General features: G+C 25.7%; 1 protein-coding gene across 1 annotated transcript; it reads right to left on the minus strand.

The window, feature by feature from the left end:
* Positions 1 to 321: 321 nt before the first annotated feature.
* LOC136086455 (putative uncharacterized protein DDB_G0282133) lies at positions 322 to 24,577 on the minus strand. The gene is made up of 8 exons (XM_065808752.1): positions 24,110 to 24,577; positions 21,046 to 21,086; positions 6,805 to 6,967; positions 4,912 to 5,851; positions 3,858 to 4,850; positions 3,743 to 3,797; positions 3,382 to 3,418; positions 322 to 372 (listed from the first exon to the last, which is right to left on the minus strand). Exons 1-8 carry the CDS (start codon positions 24,575 to 24,577, stop codon positions 322 to 324), a joined length of 2,748 nt encoding a protein of 915 aa, XP_065664824.1.
* Between the last annotated feature and the right edge of the window lie 934 nt (positions 24,578 to 25,511).

Below are 25,511 nucleotides of genomic sequence, written 5' to 3' on the forward strand. Positions count from 1 at the left end.
TATGTTATGATGCAAACCTAATCTTCTACTTTTCCATACAAAAAATATTGAGAATTTTTATGGCTGAGGACTGAAGGTATCACCCAACATTAACCACTTGTGTAGGTCAAGTTTGGAGTCATAGGTTTTGCATGATTTCTTTTTTTTATTATTATTTTTGTTACTATATATAATTTATAATAATATATAATTCATAAGTTTTGCAAGATTTTTTTTTATTTTAATGATTAAGTTTAGTTGAAAAATAATGCAGAGAAAAAATATTTTTAAATATATCTAGATTAATAAATCAAAGAAAATGTAAAGTAGTAATCAAAACTTCTAAAAAACTTTTTCTATATCAATTTTTGCTCTTGCAATCTGAACAGTTCTCTAAATATTTAAAATTTCAAGTGTAAACAAAATATTATATCTGATGCTCATAATATATGCACATGCAGCACACAAAAAAAGCCACTCAAATTCTATGCACAGTTAACCCATATATTTATATTCTATGTACACCAAGTCCTATATAGCTATTGTAGCGTATATAAATATACATTTGATGGCTTTTTAGAAAAAATAAAGAAAAAAATTGAGTATAATGAAAAAAAAGATTGCTGCCTCAACCCAAACCCTTAGTAGATGTAGCTGCACTCTTTGAATATGATCCCTATTCAATCGTTTTTAACCGATTTTTTTTTTTAAGCTTTTAATTTTTATTTTACTGCTACAGGATCACACTAATAGTAAATTTTAACTGAAGTGTATAAGTTTATGATATACTTCCTGTATATATATATATATATATTTTATAATAACAATAATATATTTATATTATGATAATAGTATTAATAATTTACTAAAAAAATATTAAAATTTTCTAAAAAAAAAAATTTAATGCCTAACTTATATATATATATAAATATAGTTTGATAACATGCACATTTTTTTTCTTTCCAATTGTAAGAATCTTTTTGCCACTTACTTAATTTTAATTAACATTTTAAATATGGCCTAACATTATTTTGATGTATGTGCACTAGAGTTATAACTTTTAGGTAATTTTTGGTTTTATAGGTTAACCCGATCAAACATGACTTTTGTTGTGAAAATAATTAAAAAGTCATTAGTTTTATTTTTTTTTTTAATTAGGTCACTCGACATAGGGCCAACTTATAATACCAAAATTAAAAAAAGTGATAGTTCTAATGTACACTCACTGCATCTATTCCTAAATAAATAGTATATATACACACACTTACTTTGGAGTATTTAGATATTAAACCCAGACAGTTTTTTCAGAAAACTGTCTGAATTTTAACTCCATTTTAACTCCAAGTAAGTCTCTCAAAATAAAAAGAACTCTAAAAGTAAAGCAAGTCTATCAAAATAAAAAGAACTCTAAAACTAGAGTTTGTTTAAAACATAACAATGCATTTGAGCTTAATGATCAACAATTGATGTCAACATCTTTCAAACAAAAGCTTGAATCTAAGATGCATGTTGTACCAAAATTAGAGCTTGCTTTGTTTTCTTTACCAGAAGTTATTTTTTTGATTTTTTTATGAGCATCTATATCGAAATCTTGTCTAGTTTAATTCATCTTCCTCGCCATCATCATCATCATCATCATCATCATCATCATCATCATCATCATCATCATCATCATCATCATCATCATCATCATCATCATCATCATCATCATCATCATCATCATCATCATCATCATCATCATCATCATTTTATTTTCTCTAATTAACTCCAATCTTTTCATGTTACCCATTTTACCTTTATTAGGCTTTTCCGCATCTGCTCCTACACTTTTTTCCAGAAAATTCTTAAATGTTTATTTATGCTTGAAATAGAGTCATAAACTCTATTTTAAGCATAAATAAACATTTAAGAATTCTTCAATAGTTTCACAAATATTCTACTTCTTTTACTTTTTTCAATTATTTTGATTTTATTTTAAAAAAATTCTTTGTATTCAGTTCCGTTAAATTAAAAAAAAAAAACCCAATTGTAAATCCAATCAACCTATGAATAATAACTCTAAAAAGATTTCCTGCAATAACTCTGCAAACACTCCTTTTTGTAAGACAAGGTCATCATTGTATTTATAACTTAAAACAAAAAGTTATTTAGTTTCAAGTTTAAAAATTCAGACCCAACTTTTAATAGATTCATTGTCATTAAATAATAAGTTTCAGTTTCATGAAAACTCATCTTCAAACTCTGATAAAATGTTTGAGCTACTTTGCTGGTGCTGTTGAAATATAACTTTAATAAATACCATGAAATTTCATTAGAGGTATGTTCTATCATCTTACCCTTAACCATTATCAAATTGAACTTTTCAGCCTCATGTTGAAAGCACACCACAGTTTTTTTTTTTTAAACAAAAGATTTTTTCCCTTAACTTCTAAGGGATTTATCCATTTAAACAATCATTTTTACCTTTTTGGGAAATGATAAACTGATACTTAATTCTCATTATTTTTTGTCACAGTTGAAAACCCTGACAACAAATAGACAATAATGAAGGGAACTCTTTTGGGGTATTGTGTAGTTATAATAAATGAGAAAGGTAGAGATAAAGATGAGCAGAAATGTACCACATTTGTTTTCTACATTAAAAAAAAATAAAACAAATTTATTGTTAAATATTAATTTGGTATAAAAATGAAAAATTTGCGAACAAAATTTTACAAACATTTGCCAAATCTTGTTGAATTTCTATTTAATTATAGAACTTAATGTCTTTAGTTTTAGTGTTTGTTCGTGTATGTTAGTGTTCCTTCGTGTTTTTTAGTGTTCCTTCGTGATTTTTTGAGATTTCTCACTAAGACTAGCAAATGATAGCTTAGTTAATTTTGAAAATATCACCAGTGTTCCTTCTTTTGAGATTTCTCACTAAGAGAAGAAAATGGTCAATTGATGATAGCTATAACAATAGCTTAGTAAAATTTGAATCAGCGATAGTCTCATAGAAAAAGTAGCAAAATACCTGCTGGTAAAGGTCTCATAGAAAAAATGTATTACTACTTTTATTTTTAATTATTATGATTTTTTTTTTCTAGTAGTAGTAGTAGTAGTAGTAGTAGTAGTAGTAGTAGTAGTAGTAGTAGTAGTAGTAGTAGTAGTAGTAGTAGTAGTAGTAGTAGTAGTAGTAAAATACCTGCTGTTAATATCCAACAATTACTATCAAGCTAACAAAAGAACAGAGACCGTCCCTGATAGAATTATAGAAGGTTTTTTAACAATAAAAGCAGCAACAAATCATCTACAGGGATCAATAATTATAAAAAGAATATATTTCATTTCTTGTAAAAGTGCACATGCTTGAAAGTAAGAGTTAACCACATAAAAAATCTTTTAAATACAATGGAAAATTACTAAAATGTTTAAGTTAAATTCAAGCTGCAGAGCTGATCTAGAAAACAACATTCAAACTCATATAAAATATAAAATCAATTGGACAATTTTATTAGTTAAAACATTTTAAAATATTAGAAAAAAGGTTAAAATATTAGTTAAAAAATTAGAAAAAAAGGTTACAAAACTTTAAAAATAAAAAACAAAAAACAAATGTTATGAAATGTAAACAAACTAAAAACAAATAAATAATGTTATTGTATGTTTACTCAATAACTTGTGTTAAACAAAAAAATGTTTTTTTATAGTTTTCATGTCTTTTCTATACTTTTTATGTTTTTTCTATACTTTTTATGTTTTTTCTATACTTTTTATGTCTTACCTATACTTTTTAATGATGTGGTGGAGGACTCTTAATGGAAATAAAAGCTTGTTTTCTGTAAAAAATAAACAATATTATTTAAAAAGTAAAATATAATATAGAAAAATATACTAACCTTTCATTGCATTAGGTGCAAGAACAGCTGCTTGATCATTGCTGTTAGCTGTCAGACAAATTGTGGAACCAGTTGACGTTTTTAAACAAATGCTTACATCATTTGTAAGCGAAAAAGAACTTTTACTTTCTGCTGAGGTTTTGCTTTTATTGTCCATGTTATTAGTGTTTGTGTGATTGTTGCTGCTCTTTGATTGAAAAGCATCTGATGGATTTTTTTTGTCTTGATTAACATTTGATGAATTCCTTGTAAGATCTCCAAAAGCTTTGTTATTCACATTGCTTTGTAATTTGTTTTGCTGAAGATCCCCTATTTTGTTACCTGTTAATTTTTTTTCCATCTTCTCTTTTTCATGAGAGATTTTTGACTTTAAACAGTCAAATTTGTTGGGCTCTTTCTTCTCTAACTCTATTTTATTTTTAGAACCAGTTTCTTCACCCTTTTTAAAAATGTTTGCTTTCGAGATTGTTTTAAGTACTACTCCAGGTATTTTCTTGTCGTCTTTAAGTTTTTCATTTTTTTCTTTTAAATATTTTGATTCTTCATTTTTTCCATTATTTTTAGAATTTAAATTGGAATTGTTGTATGTAATAATATTATTGTTACTATCTGGTTCATCTAAACTTTGCTCATCTGTGTTATTGGAAGTTATTGCATCAATATTTGGTTCAATTGTTTTAGTAACAGAAAAATCAATATGCTTTGTTATATTTTCAACTTCTTGACCAGCAGCGTTACGGGATTTATTGACTTCAACAGATTCAGTGACTTTATAAGACTTAGTGACTTCTTGAGATTTTGTGAGATCAGTGGAACTAGACACGTCTATGGTTTTAGTGACTTCTTGAGATTTAGTGACTTCAATAGACTTAGTGATTTCAAGAGAATTAGTGATCTCAACAGATTTTGTGATCTCATGCGATTTCGTGACTTCATGTGATTTAGATATTTCGCAGGGTTTAACGACTTCAACAGTACTATTGGTTTTATTTGCTATTGTCAAATTTTTTATTAATATTTAAACTTTGTGACTTTTGCACTGTGTGCTTAGTACTGTTATCAAGCTTGTTATTTTCAAGTTTGTTGAAAAACTTCCCAGGTTGAGGATTTTCAAATTTTGCTACTTGATTTAATTTTCCATCAGCAAAAGGTTGTGATTTTTTAATATCTGCTGACCATCTATTTTTTGAATCACTAAGTGGCTTACGTTCAATGCTATTTTGCACAACAGAGATCGGTCTTTTTGGTTCTACTCGCCCAAAATCATTTTTTATTAGTTCACTTTTTGGTCGTGCCCAGGATTCTATACCAGATTCTTTTTTGGTTTGAAAGACATTTTTATTTTTTAATGTTTCACTTACCTTTTTCTCAATTGCTACCTTATGGTCACTAACTACTGTTTCTTTACAATCACTACTTAAGATTTCTTTAACATCTTCAGATACCTTTATTTTATCTGCATGTTTATGATCTTTGCAATCTTTATTTGATTCAACAACAAAATTCTCTTCTTTAATTATGTTATTTACTTCCTCATTTTTACTAATTTTTGCTTCATTGTTATTTATTACATCACCTTTTATTACATTGTCTTCTATTACAATTCCTTCCTTGTTTTCACATACTTCTTCCGCTTTTTTCTCTCCTCTTATTTTACCTTTATTTGCTCTTTCTTTAATATTTAATTCTTTTTTATTTTCTCTTGGTTTCCTTCCTTTCTCATTTTCATTAAGCTGTATGATTTGCTCATTATTTTGTTTGGTTTTTAAAAAAATATCTTCATGATTGTTTGAACTATTTAAAGAATTTTCTAATTGTTTATCTTTAAAAAGAGTTTCATTAATGTTTTTTGAATTTCTATTTGATTTGGTTTTTAAAATTTGAGGTTCTGACTCCTTTAAATCTATAGATAAACTTCTACCTTCTATATTTTCATCATTTTTTGGGTTTTGTGCATTTTGTGTTTTGTTGTCATAATTTCTGTCATTAACACTCTAAAAGTGAATATATTCAAATTAAAATATGTTTTTGTTTTTTTTATTTAAAACATGTAAAATATATAATAACACATATAATATTTAGAGAATCATTTTTATTCAAATCTTATAACCTTAAAAATGTTATTTAATAACTTTATTGAAAAGCACACTGCTCTAATCTAATTGAATTAGATAACTAAAAAATTACCAAATCGTTTGTTTAAATTTTCAAAGATCGAAAAGTTATTTTAGATTTTTAAAAATATCTAAAAAAAAAGCAGGTTAATCCAAGCAAAAAGGTAAACAAATTAAGTTAAGCTTAACTCTTGAGCTTTTTGATAAAGATAAACAAGCATTAATTAATTCTAAATTCGTTAAAGTTAAACTTGTTATGACAATAAAATATAATTTAGTTTAATAAAAAACTATCAAACAATTTTTATAGTTTTATTAAGCTTCTTTTTGAGGGTTTAGATGCAATGATCAATGAGTATTCAGTTTTGAAAAATGTGCTTAAGATATGGCTTTTGATAAAATAAAGTCATTAATGCTACTGCTGCAATTTAACTTAACTCAGAAAATTCTTTAAAATAGAAATTCGGAAAAAAAAAAAGGAAATCCTGTTATTACCATAAAATTTCATTTCAGTCATTTAGTTGAACTTATTTTGTTCTCATGAAATTGTTTTTTGTTTATCAAACCTAATAACCAGTAAAGATCCATTAAAATTGGGATTATATGCTGCACCAAGAAAACAATTTCTTATAAAAATAACATAGAAACTCTCTAAATTACTCCCCAATAATCCTCACAATTACTCTGAAGACAAGAGTAATTGTAGGAAATATTTTTTTAAATCCTTATTAAATAGTAGCAAATGCAACATATGGAAATGCAACATAAGGAGAGTTTCAGAAATCAAACAAGGAGTTAAGGTAAAAAAAATATATAACGTTTCAGCAGTTTACCTTGTCATTTTGATAATCTTTTACAGAATTACCAATATCATTAGTATTGTTTGATGCTAGACTCTTTCTTTCTTTTTGTGTTTCTATTATTTCAAGTTCTACAGTTTTTGCTTTTAATGCCAGACGCTCACGGAGAGTCAGTCTTACTGGTTGATAATCTTGGCTAAAAAGATATTTATTATTATAAGTATAAAATGTAAGAAAGAAATAACTCCCTCTCCCTTGTCAATCTTTCAGAGACCCCCTTCCTTCCTCCTCCTATATAATTAATATTTAATAACACCCTCTTCCCCCAAATAGCATTTAAATGGAAAAAAATCGATTTCTATTGTTTAAGTAATTGAATTTATTAAAAATTTAATATTGTTGATATCAACATTTTTTGACCTCAAACCTCCCCTTTGTCAACAATTGTAAAAATTTGTCAGACCACCCCCTCAGTACTATTTTCTTAACAATTAATAAACCATCTCTTAATTTAAGTCACCTGCCTAAACTTATATACCATCATTTTGAGTAAAATGTAAACTTTTTATTGTTATATCTTCTAAAAGCCAAGTAATTTTTTGAAAAAGTTTCAAATATATTTTGAAATTTTTATTTAAGGAAATTTCTTTTTTTGCAAAACTTACTTTAAAAAATTATTAATTTTTAATTATGACACAACTCCACATAAAATTGGTTTTAATTTTAATTCACTTCACTGGAAATTGGTTTTTCTGAAGAAAAAAAATGTCTCAAATTCTAAGCACCACAACTTTAGGCAAAATATCACAATTTGACATTAGTATGAACATTTAAAAGTTAAGAACTTTCGATATACCTGGAAATTACTTTATTGAATTTCAAAAAATTTCTGGATCATGATCAATGAGTTTTAAAATTCAACTTTTAGTCAATAGTATATATATATATATATATATATATATATATATATATATATATATATATATATATATATATATATATATATATATATATATATATATATATATATATATATATATATATAATATATACATATATAGTATATAATATATATGTAAATATATATATGATGTACATAATATATATATGACATATATACATAACATATATATATATATATAATAACCCTATATAGATTATATAGATATTTATATATATATAAATATATATACATATATACATAACATATATATATATATATATATATATATATATATATATATATATATATATATATATATACATATACATATATACATAACATATATAAATATATAATAACCCTATATAGTTATATAGATATTTATATATATATATATATATATATATATATATATATATATATATATATATATATAATATATATATATATATATATATATATATGACATATATAATATATATATATATATATATATATATATATATATATATATATGACATATAATATATGTAATCTATAATAAAGCATAATGTATATAAATAAAACAGAATGTATATAACAATTTTTCTTTAAATATATATTTTTTACCATTCTGGTGTAACAACCCCCCCCCCTTCCTCCTCATTTATCAATTTTTATTTGTTACTAACTCATTTATTTTCATAACTCCTTTTGTATTAAGCACCCAAGAGTACTTGCCTCTCTCATTTTAATGTGTCAAGAAATATTGTTTATTTGGTTGAAAATGTAACGCGATAATGCAGCAATTGGAGAATATTAAAGAAATAAAACCTATTGTGTATAAATTTTAATGATGGATTACATCATAAGCCACAATAACCATCCATTACTAAGAGTTAGTGTGAGTTAGTGAAAAATGTGCACTGTATATAAACAACAGGATTTTTAAACCACTCAAATCAGTGGTTTAAAAATACTATTGCTAAAATACAGTGCACCTGATTAAAGCAACTCCAGCCATTTAAACATATCTTTTGATATCAAAGAACCATAATATTTTTCAAATTTATCTGCCTATGCCATAATCAATAAGTTTTACCTAATTAACTTTGATTTACAAGACCTTTTTTATGTATTTTTAATTGTAGTTCACGCAAATTTCAACAAAGATCTTAATCTGGGTCCTTAATTTATTTATGGCCTAATAGCCCAGGGCTCGTATTTATTCAAAAAAACACATATAAGTAAATACAAAAATTATGTAAATAAAGTGCAGCCATTTGGAAAAAAAAACCTGTTATGTTATGTTTTGTGAAGTTTTCTCATGGTCTTTTCACAATCGAATCAGTATGCATGGTTGCAGGTTTTATTCAACTTCCTGGAAGTACAGCTTCTGAATGTCAGAGTCATATTAAAAAGTTTGTTGATAACTTTACCAAGTTATAGAGTGACTTCTACCAGCTACAATATACTGATGTACGAAATACTGTTATTTGCAACAAAACTAATACAATTAGTGAAATAATGGTTAGAAACCATGCAATAGTCTCTAAAATCATTGAAAAAACAAAACTGTCTTTTTTACCCATTGAACACAACGCATTGTGGTACTAGAAAAATGTTTTTAGCTCAAGTTTCAATTTTACTGCAGAAATTTTTTTTTTTTTTTCAGTTTAATAGTTAATCTTTACTATAATGTAGAGATTTCAGCTAATTTTATGTAAAAAGATAACTTTTGTAGCCCTACTGTTTCATTTTTTTGTAAATGTTGAATTGAAACTTATTTGCTTCATCACTTTAAAATTTATTTTCTATAAAACTTTTTATGTTATAAGTATAAAGTGTTATACATTTTTGAAAGCATCAGGTTATGGAGATTTAAGAACAAATTCATATTTTTAATTATATGGTTTTGTTTACTAATAATTAATTAAACTAAAAAACGAGCTAAAAAATAAAAGTTCTTAAAGTTCACTGATAGTCTTGAGGTCACTCACGCCTCTCCAAGCGTTAATTTTTAAAATTGATTTTTGGTTCAGGGTTGCCAGGTTTTTTTTCGGGCACAAGCCAAAAACAAAACAAAAATAAACCAGAAATAAACCTGACCAAAAAAAAAAAAATCATAATTTTTTGTTTTAAAGCCTTGTTTATAATTTATATTTTGAAAAAAATGCTTTTTTATCCAAAAGTTTATCCTTGAATATTAAAATTTAATTTGTAAGAGAGTGAGGGAGGAGGAGAAGAATGAGTTAGTGAATGTTTAATGGGGTGCCAGTCCAGCCTTCAAAGCGGCTTGGGAAGAGTACTTCAATCCCAAACACCTATACTAAATCCGACCCTATCAACCTGTATAATATATTTTTTTTTTTTTGCTTGCATATGGATATAGACTTCTTTTCCAACCTTTGCGATAATTGACTCAATAATTGCGATTATTTCAAAGTCCTGGTAAAAAATCATTCACCTTATTAAATAACAAATATACAAAATAGTTAGAAACATAACACATAGACAGCCAAGGCAGTAGGCATCTATGTTGCGGAGGTCTAGGTCTCCAGAAACTTCTAAACGGTCTCACAAAGCAGTTAAAAATTCAGGGGTGTTATTAGAAATTGATTTTTCTTATAAGTTTTTAGACTCGCTCTAATGATGCAATGTCAATTAATTTATGATTAATGACAATTTCTGTAATGATTTTCAATTTCTTCACTTTTTACATCAGTGCGATATAACAGTAGATTTAAAATGGCCTTTTCAAATTGGGAAACAACATTCATTACAGGCAGATTTTTCTCAAAAAATATCTTTTTGAATGTAAGAATTTTCTAATATTTTTGGCAATTAAGGGATAAAAATAAAATTTTAATGACATTACAAGTGAAAGTTTTTAACTTTTTAAGATTTTAATGTAAGCATTTCTTTCACTTATTTTAAACTGTTTCTTCTATAAAATGAAAAAGTTTTGATTTTTTCATTTTATAGAAAAAAGGTTGTTCTTCTATAAAATGAAAAAATGGAAATCTTTCTTTCCCTCTAATTAACTTTTTTTATGTAATAAAAACTTGATTAAATTTATTTATTATTAAATAAACCAGAATTAAACCAGATTTCAAAAACCATACCAGAAAAAACAAAAAAAGACCAAAGACTTTAAAATAAACCAGATTAAAACCAGAATTTCTAAAATAAGCCAAAACAAAAGTTCCAAGCCAAACGATAAAAAAACAAACCAGATTTGAGAAATCTGGCTTTTAAAAATGCCAGATGGCAACCCTGATTAGGCTGTGGTGTCTATAAAATGATTTATTAAAAATTAGGTGCGGATAAGTGCGGTTTCCAAAATTATAGACAAAAAAGTGTAAAATGTCAGAAAACAAAGGCGCTAATACACTTTCGCACCACCTCTAAATTTACAGATTTTAATTGCAGATAATGAAAGATGAAAAGTGGTATTAAATAACAAATTTCATCAAAGTAAAGGACTCTAACTCGATCTCGAAGTTTTGAAAATACCCAAAAAACAAAATATATTCCCCATCTTTTTTTCGATATAATTCACTGTCATAAGTCTTCGTTTTTAAAATTTTAATAGCCTTTAAACTCTCCTTTAAAAATGGCTGGTTCCTATCAGCCTAAATGTTCTTAATTTCGCCTTCGTAGTAAAATGCAATTTAAAAGTAAGAATTATAACTGCAAAATTGTCGTAGTTAATAATAGAATAAGGAAGTTAATGACTTAATGATTAAGGGGGAGGTTTTTTTTCGGGCACAAGCCAAAAACAAAACAAAAATAAACCAGAAATAAACCTGACCAAAAAAAAAAAAATCATAATTTTTTGTTTTAAAGCCTTGTTTATAATTTATATTTTGAAAAAAATGCTTTTTTATCCAAAAGTTTATCCTTGAATATTAAAATTTAATTTGTAAGAGAGTGAGGGAGGAGGAGAAGAATGAGTTAGTGAATGTTTAATGGGGTGCCAGTCCAGCCTTCAAAGCGGCTTGGGAAGAGTACTTCAATCCCAAACACCTATACTAAATCCGACCCTATCAACCTGTATAATATATTTTTTTTTTTTTGCTTGCATATGGATATAGACTTCTTTTCCAACCTTTGCGATAATTGACTCAATAATTGCGATTATTTCAAAGTCCTGGTAAAAAATCATTCACCTTATTAAATAACAAATATACAAAATAGTTAGAAACATAACACATAGACAGCCAAGGCAGTAGGCATCTATGTTGCGGAGGTCTAGGTCTCCAGAAACTTCTAAACGGTCTCACAAAGCAGTTAAAAATTCAGGGGTGTTATTAGAAATTGATTTTTCTTATAAGTTTTTAGACTCGCTCTAATGATGCAATGTCAATTAATTTATGATTAATGACAATTTCTGTAATGATTTTCAATTTCTTCACTTTTTACATCAGTGCGATATAACAGTAGATTTAAAATGGCCTTTTCAAATTGGGAAACAACATTCATTACAGGCAGATTTTTCTCAAAAAATATCTTTTTGAATGTAAGAATTTTCTAATATTTTTGGCAATTAAGGGATAAAAATAAAATTTTAATGACATTACAAGTGAAAGTTTTTAACTTTTTAAGATTTTAATGTAAGCATTTCTTTCACTTATTTTAAACTGTTTCTTCTATAAAATGAAAAAGTTTTGATTTTTTCATTTTATAGAAAAAAGGTTGTTCTTCTATAAAATGAAAAAATGGAAATCTTTCTTTCCCTCTAATTAACTTTTTTTATGTAATAAAAACTTGATTAAATTTATTTATTATTAAATAAACCAGAATTAAACCAGATTTCAAAAACCATACCAGAAAAAACAAAAAAAGACCAAAGACTTTAAAATAAACCAGATTAAAACCAGAATTTCTAAAATAAGCCAAAACAAAAGTTCCAAGCCAAACGATAAAAAAACAAACCAGATTTGAGAAATCTGGCTTTTAAAAATGCCAGATGGCAACCCTGATTAGGCTGTGGTGTCTATAAAATGATTTATTAAAAATTAGGTGCGGATAAGTGCGGTTTCCAAAATTATAGACAAAAAAGTGTAAAATGTCAGAAAACAAAGGCGCTAATACACTTTCGCACCACCTCTAAATTTACAGATTTTAATTGCAGATAATGAAAGATGAAAAGTGGTATTAAATAACAAATTTCATCAAAGTAAAGGACTCTAACTCGATCTCGAAGTTTTGAAAATACCCAAAAAACAAAATATATTCCCCATCTTTTTTTCGATATAATTCACTGTCATAAGTCTTCGTTTTTAAAATTTTAATAGCCTTTAAACTCTCCTTTAAAAATGGCTGGTTCCTATCAGCCTAAATGTTCTTAATTTCGCCTTCGTAGTAAAATGCAATTTAAAAGTAAGAATTATAACTGCAAAATTGTCGTAGTTAATAATAGAATAAGGAAGTTAATGACTTAATGATTAAGGGGGAGGTTTTTTTTCGGGCACAAGCCAAAAACAAAACAAAAATAAACCAGAAATAAACCTGACCAAAAAAAAAAAAATCATAATTTTTTGTTTTAAAGCCTTGTTTATAATTTATATTTTGAAAAAAATGCTTTTTTATCCAAAAGTTTATCCTTGAATATTAAAATTTAATTTGTAAGAGAGTGAGGGAGGAGGAGAAGAATGAGTTAGTGAATGTTTAATGGGGTGCCAGTCCAGCCTTCAAAGCGGCTTGGGAAGAGTACTTCAATCCCAAACACCTATACTAAATCCGACCCTATCAACCTGTATAATATATTTTTTTTTTTTTGCTTGCATATGGATATAGACTTCTTTTCCAACCTTTGCGATAATTGACTCAATAATTGCGATTATTTCAAAGTCCTGGTAAAAAATCATTCACCTTATTAAATAACAAATATACAAAATAGTTAGAAACATAACACATAGACAGCCAAGGCAGTAGGCATCTATGTTGCGGAGGTCTAGGTCTCCAGAAACTTCTAAACGGTCTCACAAAGCAGTTAAAAATTCAGGGGTGTTATTAGAAATTGATTTTTCTTATAAGTTTTTAGACTCGCTCTAATGATGCAATGTCAATTAATTTATGATTAATGACAATTTCTGTAATGATTTTCAATTTCTTCACTTTTTACATCAGTGCGATATAACAGTAGATTTAAAATGGCCTTTTCAAATTGGGAAACAACATTCATTACAGGCAGATTTTTCTCAAAAAATATCTTTTTGAATGTAAGAATTTTCTAATATTTTTGGCAATTAAGGGATAAAAATAAAATTTTAATGACATTACAAGTGAAAGTTTTTAACTTTTTAAGATTTTAATGTAAGCATTTCTTTCACTTATTTTAAACTGTTTCTTCTATAAAATGAAAAAGTTTTGATTTTTTCATTTTATAGAAAAAAGGTTGTTCTTCTATAAAATGAAAAAATGGAAATCTTTCTTTCCCTCTAATTAACTTTTTTTATGTAATAAAAACTTGATTAAATTTATTTATTATTAAATAAACCAGAATTAAACCAGATTTCAAAAACCATACCAGAAAAAACAAAAAAAGACCAAAGACTTTAAAATAAACCAGATTAAAACCAGAATTTCTAAAATAAGCCAAAACAAAAGTTCCAAGCCAAACGATAAAAAAACAAACCAGATTTGAGAAATCTGGCTTTTAAAAATGCCAGATGGCAACCCTGATTAGGCTGTGGTGTCTATAAAATGATTTATTAAAAATTAGGTGCGGATAAGTGCGGTTTCCAAAATTATAGACAAAAAAGTGTAAAATGTCAGAAAACAAAGGCGCTAATACACTTTCGCACCACCTCTAAATTTACAGATTTTAATTGCAGATAATGAAAGATGAAAAGTGGTATTAAATAACAAATTTCATCAAAGTAAAGGACTCTAACTCGATCTCGAAGTTTTGAAAATACCCAAAAAACAAAATATATTCCCCATCTTTTTTTCGATATAATTCACTGTCATAAGTCTTCGTTTTTAAAATTTTAATAGCCTTTAAACTCTCCTTTAAAAATGGCTGGTTCCTATCAGCCTAAATGTTCTTAATTTCGCCTTCGTAGTAAAATGCAATTTAAAAGTAAGAATTATAACTGCAAAATTGTCGTAGTTAATAATAGAATAAGGAAGTTAATGACTTAATGATTAAGGGGGAGGGAGGGCTTAAGGGGGCTATTGCCCCGAAAAGTCTTAATCCACCACTATATTCTATTGAAATAAAAAGCTAAATATACTCTTTACAGCCATCTATAGTTAACAAAAAGGAATACAAGTGTAAACATGAACTTTTGTAAAGGAATACAAGAGAAGCATGAACTTTTTTTAAGGTGGTCCTATACTAATAAAATCAAAATTTTAAAGATACATTCAATTTTTATGATTTTTATACAAAAGTATTTCATATTTAAAGTACAGAAAAGAAACATTTTTTTTTGGGGGGGGGGGGGAATGGGGGGTCTAGACTTTGGGTCCATGGACCCTAAATGTGAACTACGCTCTGCAATAAACAGCCTGTGAACCAATAATGGTATGATCATGAAATTTTCACAGCTTTTGAATATCAGATGATTACACTCACCCTGCCAAAATCAAATAATTTAACAAAATATTTAAGCTTTTATAAGAAAACCGGTTTATGGCCTAAAAAATAACCCTGAAAAGGCTTAGAACCTAGGCCTTATTTTTGAAACCAGTTAACTAACATAAATGATTTTGGAAAGGTGTATGTACATATATATATATATATATATATATATATATATATATATATATATATATATATATATATATATATTATATATATATATATATATATATATTATATAGCTCCTGAAAATTTCAACACAAACAGACAATCCAATCACACGATATTTATTGCAGCGTGCCAGAAACTTATATTTTGAGAAGAACAATAGTTTAGATTTTTAATGAAAAATATTAAAAAATACATATATAAAGGTCAGAAAATTATTGCGAAACAATATGTCTTTGGCATTATTGAAAATACAGAAACAAAAAAAGTGTGAAAATTTTAATATTTAAAAAATATTTAATTAATTTAGGATTATTTAATTAATAATAAAAAGTTTAACTTTAAAATACAATATACAATAACTAAGTTACAAAATACAATAACTACGTTAACATAAATTATAAATTAATTTAATTAAAAAATAACAAAAAACTAAAATCTAAAACACTCCTGCTTCATAAGATCTTCACTTTCATTTACTATATCAGTAAAACCATATTGCACGAAACTGTTTTCTTCTTTGTTTTATGGAGTCGAACGAGTTCTTTTTCATCAACTTTATTCATTCTTGGTATGTCTTGGTACAGTACTGAGTAGCAAATATACCTGGTGTAACATTTAAACATTCAAATATGTCTAATATAGCAGAAATACTATAATTATTTGAAATTACTGCTGATGCAACACTGATTTCTAAATTGGTACAACACTTATTTCTAAAAGGTTAATAAGACTGTTTCATTTTTCTTTCTATTTATTAGAAAAAACCTTGACAAACGAAAGATTTAACATTTTTAATGGGTGGAAGAGAATTTTGAATATTGCAAAATTATTATATAACAACAGATAATCATGAGATATTTCATTTATTTTAGTTTTGAATTTTGTTAAAATCTGATCATGAAATAAATAGTATGTTTATGTTGAGCCTAAAATGAAAAGAAACTAGTTTCAAAAACTGATTTAAAGTTCTACAAAATCAATGAAGATTTTCAACCAAAGTGTAATTTATCGCAGTTATTAAAACAAGACTGTATTACAGCTTATATAGTAGGTTAGCGAATAAATCCAACCAACCCATGGCCTACTATATACACGGCCGGACATGTTGCATAGATAGGACGATTTTTATATATAAAGGTATTTTTGAATATATTCAGTTTCTTTCCAATATAGCACATCTGTTAGTGGTGATTATCTCATGATGTGGGTTGTTTCATAGATACATTTTTTTTGTGCAATTTTATTACAAGAAATGATTTTGGAAATAACTTTGATTTAATAAGAAATTTTACTAACTGTGCTTACTGTTTTTTTACTGTATTCAATTATGAACATAGAGCTCTCATTATCTCTAATTGGACATCAGTGATATTGGTTTTATGAATTATTGTAGGTTTAACACTCAACGCCGTTAATGCAAGTTCTCAAACTTTTTTGTCTTGTTTGTTCTCGGTGATAACAAACATATTTTTTTTCCGGTCTGCAACATTTGTTTTTAAACAATATGATATGTTAAGTTTTAAAAGATATGTTAAGTTTAAATAATATCTATATATAATGTCTAAAACTTAACATATCTTTTGCGATGGAGTATGAAAATATGTATATATATTTTCTACAAAAAAAAAAAATTCAAAATAAATATATTTAAATAAAGTATATATATTAATCTATGATAATCTATGAATTTTAATTAGAAAGTTTTTTGGCATTATAAAATAGGGTGGGCTCACATCACAGTAATGTTTGAATTTTGAGCTTAGACTTTTAAATAAACCTTAAGAGGTTTAACTTTAAAAGTCTAACTAGTCGTATGTCAATTTGTGTGTTCTTCACACTCATACTAATAAAAACATTCATATAAAATGGAAAAAACAGATTTTAACTTGAAATAACTAATTTTTTTCGACCTTTAATATGTTTGCAGACATATTACTGGTTAGAAATTAAACATATAACTTAAAACTTGTTTGAAAACGTTGTTTTCTCAGTTTAATGTTTTATCTTCATTGAGAGCAGCACTATTTTATACCAAAATATGGTCCATCAACTATAAAGCAAAATTTTATATCTAAACTTGAGTAATTAAAAAAAATTTAACTTTGTTTGATTTTAGACAAACTAAAGCACAAGGAGAAAAAAAAAAAATTTTTTTCTAAAAATTATTCGGGTTAAAAAAATGCAGCGAAACATAACCTTTTTATAAAAACGCAAAATTCGTGTATTTTCCAGTACATGCATTAACCGCGTTGAGTATGTTAGGTTTTTTTCCTAGTTTTTTCATTTGAAAATTAAAAAACTTACTCAAAATAAGCATACTGCAATTGTGTTTTAAAGTTTCTAAGTAAAAAATGACTTGCATCATTTTTTACTTAGAAACTTTAAAACAGTAAATTTGTTAGAAAAATATCCTCTCAATCCAAAACCAGTTTTTAGAGAGAAAGTAGTAACCATTTATGTATCAGATATTGTATGCGTTCAATGAAATGCAAGTAAAAGATTTCTAGTATGCAATTTTCGTCATTTTATAAGAAATTCATGAACCATTCGGGACCCCTAAATGTCAACTAATTGATATTAAAAAAAAAAAAAATGAAATATTTCAAAAATGAAGTTTCATTCTTGTTCAAAAAAATAGCAAAAAAAATTTTAGAGGAACCTAAAAAAATGAACTTTATTACTTAAAACTGAAGTAATAAAATCTTTTTAGATTTTTAACTTTTTTGAATTGTTATAAACAGGTTAATGAGATCTTGTCCTTGGAAAATGCTTCTTGTAAACCCTTTTTCTATTTCTTCATTAAATACAGTAAAATTTCAATAGTCATAGCTTACCGTTACTGGTTCTTATCACAGTTCAATTAAAAAGTTAACAAGCTAAAAAAGGTTGCTATTAACAAAGCATTTTTTTTATGAAGAACTTTTAAAACTATACAACCTTTTGAATATTTCAAATCTCCTTTTTGTCTCTCTGATTTAACTTATAGTTCAATATTTTTTGTAGCAACAGGATTTCATAGTTTTCCTATAATTATAGATACGATACTTTTAATGACTTGATTTTTACAATTAGAATATTTTTATTTTACCAAATCTCTTCATTTTACTTTTGAACCAAAATCATAATATTGAACTTTTGTAGATAAAAATTGACTGTTTTTATATATTTATGTATATTGCTAGATATGTTAGTATTTTTAATATTGATATTAGAAGTTGAAAATTTTCGTTTTTATGAAACTTTTATTTAGTCAGTTGATTAATTAATAGGTTAACTAACTAAAGATTTACTTTTAAGTAATTTTTATTTATAATTTTTATTTATAATTTTTATTTATAATTTTTATTTATAATTTTTATTTATAATTTTTATTTATAATTTTTATTTATAATTTTTATTTATAATTTTTATTTATAATTTTTATTTATAATTTTTATTTATAATTTTTATTTATAATTTTTATTTATAATTTTTATTTATAATTTTTATTTATAATTTTTATTTATAATTTTTATTTATAATTTTTATTTATAATTTTTATTTATAATTTTTATTTATAATTTTTATTTATAATTTTTATTTATAATTTTTATTTATAATTTTTATTTATAATTTTTATTTATAATTTTTATTTATAATTTTTATTTATAATTTTTATTTATAATTTTTATTTATAATTTTTATTTATAATTTTTATTTATAATTTTTATTTATAATTTTTATTTATAATTTTTATTTATAATTTTTATTTATAATTTTTATTTATAATTTTTATTTATAATTTTTATTTATAATTTTTATTTATAATTTTTATTTATAATTTTTATTTATAATTTTTATTTATAATTTTTATTTATAATTTTTATTTATAATTTTTATTTATAATTTTTATTTATAATTTTTATTTATAATTTTTATTTATAATTTTTATTTATAATTTTTATTTATAATTTTTATTTATAATTTTTATTTATAATTTTTATTTATAATTTTTATTTATAATTTTTATTTATAATTTTTATTTATAATTTTTATTTATAATTTTTATTTATAATAGTATTTAATATTTTTTAACATAAAAAGTTCAATTAAAGGTGAGCTGAAACGGTATATAGTGTTGAGACAAGTTTTATTTTATTGTTGGAAACCCCGGTATTAACAAGCAGTTATACTCGACCCTCGGAAATTAAGCTGACAGCCACATCTTTTGGCTTTGATGAAGATCCAATCTGAAATGGGTGAACCCAGCTTGAATGCAATTAAATGGAAAACGTTTAACTGCTTGTTTTATACATTTTTGAAAAGAAGTATATTATTTTGGATTAACAAGATAAGTATTGAACTGCCTTGGAACATTTAAAATCTAAATTCCCCTTTTTATTTTAAAGAGAACATTACTGAAAGAAGCAATATAGCTAGTCTTATTAACCGATTACTGAATGAAGCAATATAGCTAGCCTTATTAACAGATTAAATTTAATCTGACTGAATTTTTTTACGTCTTTTTAAAATAAAATTTAATTTTTGTTGTGTTTTATTTTACTTTTTATGTTATATTTATCATTTATATTTATTATTAACAGTTATAAGTTGTCACACTCATGTCTAACATTGTAATATTTGTTTTAAAAGTTTAGTTTGTTCACGGTAAAAATGCAAAACATGGCTGTCATTTGCCAAAAAATAAAACTTAATTTTCTCTCATTCTTAGAGATTAGATTCAATGAAAGTAAGCGTCTGCGTTTCGGAATCGTTTTCTCGAAATGAACCGGGAAAAGCGTAACGAGAGAAGAAATTTCCCGGAAAAAAATAACGAGACAAAGGAAACGATTGTCCCGGAATAAAGTTATAAATTGGGACAATAATTTTGTATCGGAGTTTAAAAATTGTGCCCCGGATAATTACGAGACTAGATATCTAACTTGCACTTTTGCAAAAAAGAAAATTTTTTGCCAACCAAGTTTGTTTTGCTAGCCAGAAATGACGCATAGTGACTCAACAAAAAAGTGAAACAACAAAAAAATCAGTGAAACAACAAAAAAATCGCAATAAACCCCTCACAACTTTTTTGTAAATATAGCGCCCTTTTTATATAATACTAAATTAGAATGATCGTTTATTTAAAAAGTAAAAACAGTTTTTCATAAAACTTATATTTTATATTTTATGGTTAAAAGAAGTTAAAAATTTTAATATTATTTTCAAAGAAATCTAAAAAATGAGAGATTTTTATTTTGTAAAAATGGAGAAATTTCAATATAAATTAAAGTCTATGTTTACTTTTAAGATAATCTTTTAGCTTTATATATTTTTTGAAGAAATTCAAATGTCAATGAACCCATAAAATTCTTGACTTCCGCCATTTTTTAACAGTGGTTAATTATATCAAAATAAAATAAAATGGCGGAAAGCAAGGTTTTTATGGACTCATTGACATTTGTATTTCTTGAATTTGAATTTTATACTTGTATGACTTGTTTCAACATATCAAAAATAGTTTCAAGAAACATACTTTTGTCATCATATGCTACTTAAAAATTTGTTAAAAAGTTTTTATTTGAATAATGATTTACTATTCAAGAAATACTTGATATTTGAAATAGCATTACTTAACAGCTTCAGTATTTCCTGTAATATACAAGTAACATTATTTACTTAAACATTATTGGAAACGTAACGTGATAATTGTCAAAGAAGTAATAACACAAAATGTTAAACAGTGTAAAGTGAAACATGATTTAAAGTACTCAAAAATATTTCTGATATATAATTATGATTTTAAAAACAACAACGACAAAAAGATTAGATCTTATCCCGAATATACGTGAATTAGGAGTGGATAAATTACGATTTTGGAAGGATTTACTAAACAAGATCTGAAGAAATTAGCAAAGGAACCATAAATTAGTGCTACTTTAGATAAATTCATTTTAAAATTTAAGAAAAAAACTAAAACAATGTGGTAGAAATTATGATTCTTAAACAGAAAAAGATTACCAATGGCTTCAAGAAAATCTTTTGACCAATAAAAGCAGCCATTTTGGTTCGGGAAAACCCCATAAGCAATGGTTGGTCCTTGGAGAGCAAAGGAAAAGAGAAAAAATAAAAGAACTGGGAATTGAACATCATGCTCTATTGTTAGTCTCTGCAAGAAGTACACTTTTTAAAAAAAGTCAAATTTTTTATAGATCAAAAAAGTTAAAGACACTTTGGATAAAAAATTTTTCTCAAATATGAGTTTAAAACAAACTCTTGTATTAAAAGTGAATACTGACCTTAGCGAAAAAACAATATTAAATGATCAGAAACTTAGCCCTTGGACACATACTTATCCCTTTCTTCCAATATATTTTAGTGGAAAAAGTGAAATACTATCTCAATTATATTTTTTTCCCACTGATTTCAGTTGTCATCATTAACTTTTATAAAACTGTGTTTACATAGATGGTATAACAATATCAATAATAGCAGCTGAAATTAATAATGGTAAATGTGCCAGATATTCATTTTTTGAATTTCAAATTTTTTGAATTTCAGGATTAACTAGTATGTCTCGTTATGTCCCGTTAAAAAGATGTAAATTCCGGGAAATTGTAAAGCTCCTATTTGGTTCGGTGTAGTATGAGATTTTTACTCCCGCATTTTTTTTTACTCCCCAGTAAAAACCGCATATTAAATTTTTACTCCCCAGTAAAAATCTTATATAAAATATTTACTCCCATTATGAGATTTTTACTCCCATAAATTATTTGGCGGCCAAATGTATTTTGCGACCTCGTTGTATTTTGAATATATTTTTAAACGTTTTAAAGACTGTGGTTTTTTGAAAAGCAATAAAGAAGCGATTCCGTTTAATATAAACACAATTTAAAAATTATGTTGTGTTATCAAAATTATGTTGTGAGATCAATTGACAATATGCTACGAATTATTAATTGAGAAAATGTCCCGTATGACGCTTTAACTTAACTCTTTGTTTAAAACTTCGTAGAACTATTATAAATAAAAATATATATAAAAAACTATATAAACTGCTTCTTCAGACCACTGACAAATATATTCGATGTGCTTCATTAAGGTGGTAGAGACGCGAATAATGATCTAAAAAAAAAAATCATCCTTTTTCACGAAAATCACCCTCACGAAATTTCACCCTTTGGTATGTCTATATTCATACAAATAACATCGGAAACTATAAAAAATATTTCTTTGTCCTTGTTTACACTTTGAAACACTCTGAGTTAGCATCAGACTCTATAGCAATGTCCCTAATTACCGTAAACAAAAGTTTGTTCGTTATTTTCATTTCACAATATGTGTCTTTTTTTACTCTAAACATTCACAAGAATGTATCTGCTATCTATTACGTCTTAAAAGAAAAGAATTATGACGGGTAAAATTATCTGACGGAAAAGATGTATCTGGTAAAGGTCGGCTCACGGCTAATGTGATCAACATCTTTCAAAATTAGGTTGGAATGACTGTTTTTAAATAACGACAAAATTAAAATAGCTTTTTGGAAATGAGGAACTCTGTAATAGCTTCACTTCACCATTGCACTAGTTTTACTTTTGAAGAATATCGTCATATATTTTGCTCCATGGGTGAAAAAAGCTTATGTAAATGGCAGTCTGATAGAGCAACTTGTCAAGTTATATACAAGAAAAAGGTGAATTTACCGTACTTTTACCGTTTGGAGTTTATTAAAACTCTAAACGGTTAAAAAATAAGAAAAAAATGTCAGAAGAAACGAAAAAAAAAAGGAAAAAAAATAAGATCTATTAGAAAAAACTATTTTAAACTAAAGTTAGATAAAGAAAATGCAAAAGATTATTGTGTTGGTGGTTTTTAATGATTTATCTGAGTAGTGTACATGATTTATAGTTTTAAAATTGATTTTCCTCAATTTTAGTTTTTTTTATGAGAAGCTGAGGAAAATAATGATATCTCAATAAAAAAACATTATTTTAGCTTCAAATTTTTAGGATATGTTCATTACTAATGATTTTAGTGCCAGAACCTAAAAAAAATTAAAAATAATCTATAATTACCATATCAAATGAATATTTTATCGCAAAAATAGTTTTTTATACTATTGAGTCTGCTATTTTTGATCGTTTAAATTTGTTTAAAATTTTGGTTTAGGCACAAACTACACTAGTATAATAGCATTTTGCAAAATTTTAACCTTTTAAAATTTTAATTTTAATATTGGTGTAATCTTAAAATATTTATGTTCTTGCGACGTTAACATTTTCACCTATTTTTGCCGAGTCAGCAATTATTTTTTTCCAAATTAAAAAATTATTTGCAATGCGTTTTAGATTTTTATCTATTATGCTAGTAATTCATCAAAGGTATGTAAGTTTATGAACATTATTAAAATTTCTGTAGAGTTTGAATCAATTGACAAAATTTTAGGAACTAATAATAACGAAATGTCCGTAAATGACGCTTAAACATAACTCTTTGTTTGAAACTTCGTAGACCTGTTAAATATAAAATTATAAAAAAAACACACACTATAAAAACTGCTTATTTTGACCACTGACGAAGATTTAATTCGATGTGCTTCAACAATATTTAAGAAACAAGCAATATTTAAAAATAATTACATAAATAAGTGCACTAAATTTTCAATTGTTAATCACAACATCAAAATGAATTCCAGTTGAATTGTCTAGAAATATAGAATAATCACTTAATTTATTAAGCCGTAAACTACATGGGTAGATCATCCATTTTGTTTTTGCTCCATTTTTGCCGTATACTTGTATATCTACTTGCATAAATGAAGCACATCCAATTATCTCCGCATCAGTTGCCCATGTCGCATTTTCAAGCATTTTAGTTTTACAAATATGCGCACGAATTGGCATATTCAAATATCCAGTCATTTCATCCTGTATTTCGTTGCACATATGGTTAACAATTTTGCCTCTAATTGATTCATGATCATCTTCATTACCAGTTATGATAAAAGAAACTGCTCTAAAAAAGCAGTTTCCATCTCCTTTAACTCTATGAACTCCCAGTGGACAAAGAGTTAGGTTAATGTTTCCAAAGGCGACATTGTGTTTGCTAACAACTCCAAACTTTTCTGCAATCGATTTTCTCATATCAAAAGTTGCACATTTTGCTATTCTTTTATTTGAAGCATTTGCTTTTATGTTTACTTTGCTTTTATGTTTACCATTTTGCTTTTATGTTTACCATTTTGCTTTTATGTTTACCATTTTGCTTTTATGTTTACCATTTTGCTTTTATGTTTACCATTTTGCTTTTATGTTTACCATTTTGCTTTTATGTTTACCATTTTGCTTTTATGTTTACCATTTTGCTTTTATGTTTACCATTTTGCTTTTATGTTTACCATTTTGCTTTTATGTTTACCATTTTGCTTTTATGTTTACCATTTTGCTTTTATGTTTACCATTTTGCTTTTATGTTTACCATTTTGCTTTTATGTTTACCATTTTGCTTTTATGTTTACCATTTTGCTTTTATGTTTACCATTTTGCTTTTATGTTTACCATTTTGCTTTTATGTTTACCATTTTGCTTTTATGTTTACCATTTTGCTTTTATGTTTACCATTTTGCTTTTATGTTTACCATTTTGCTTTTATGTTTACCATTTTGCTTTTATGTTTACCATTTTGCTTTTATGTTTACCATTTTGCTTTTATGTTTACCATTTTGCTTTTATGTTTAGCATTATTGCATTTGTTACTTGATTCAACGTCTTTGATAATTGGTTCCGTTTTGACATTATCATCATTTGATAACTTATTAATTACTTCTAGTTGAATGCTGTTATTTTTTAAGGATTTCTCTTTGTATAAGGATAAACTTGTTAGGTTATACTTTTTTTTCAATATTACATTTTTTATATTCTTTAAACTACAGTTATTTGTACTTGAAATATTAGTTACCGTGTATGGCCCTACCCATGACTTCTCAAACTTTCCACCTTTTCTGTCATCACGTTTATGATTTCGCAATAACACTTTTGTTCCTATAGAAATACTATTCTCTGGATTGACTCTTTTGTC

This window comes from Hydra vulgaris, chromosome 10 (assembly GCF_038396675.1).
Source record: "Hydra vulgaris chromosome 10, alternate assembly HydraT2T_AEP".
NCBI lineage: Eukaryota > Metazoa > Cnidaria > Hydrozoa > Anthoathecata > Hydridae > Hydra > Hydra vulgaris.

What these genes read in the sequence shown, in the direction of transcription:
- LOC136086455 (XM_065808752.1), bottom strand. Translation starts at nt 24,577, where the DNA reads ATGAGAAAATCGATTGCAGAAAAGTTTGGAGTTGTTAGCAAACACAAT. An exon ending in AAGATTATCAAAATGACAAG is followed by an intron (nt 5,852 to 6,804) that starts GTAAACTGCTGA and finishes ATTCACTTTTAG; the next exon opens with AGTGTTAATGACAGAAATTA. An exon ending in AAATAACAAGCTTGATAACA is followed by an intron (nt 4,851 to 4,911) that starts GTACTAAGCACA and finishes ATTTGACAATAG; the next exon opens with CAAATAAAACCAATAGTACT.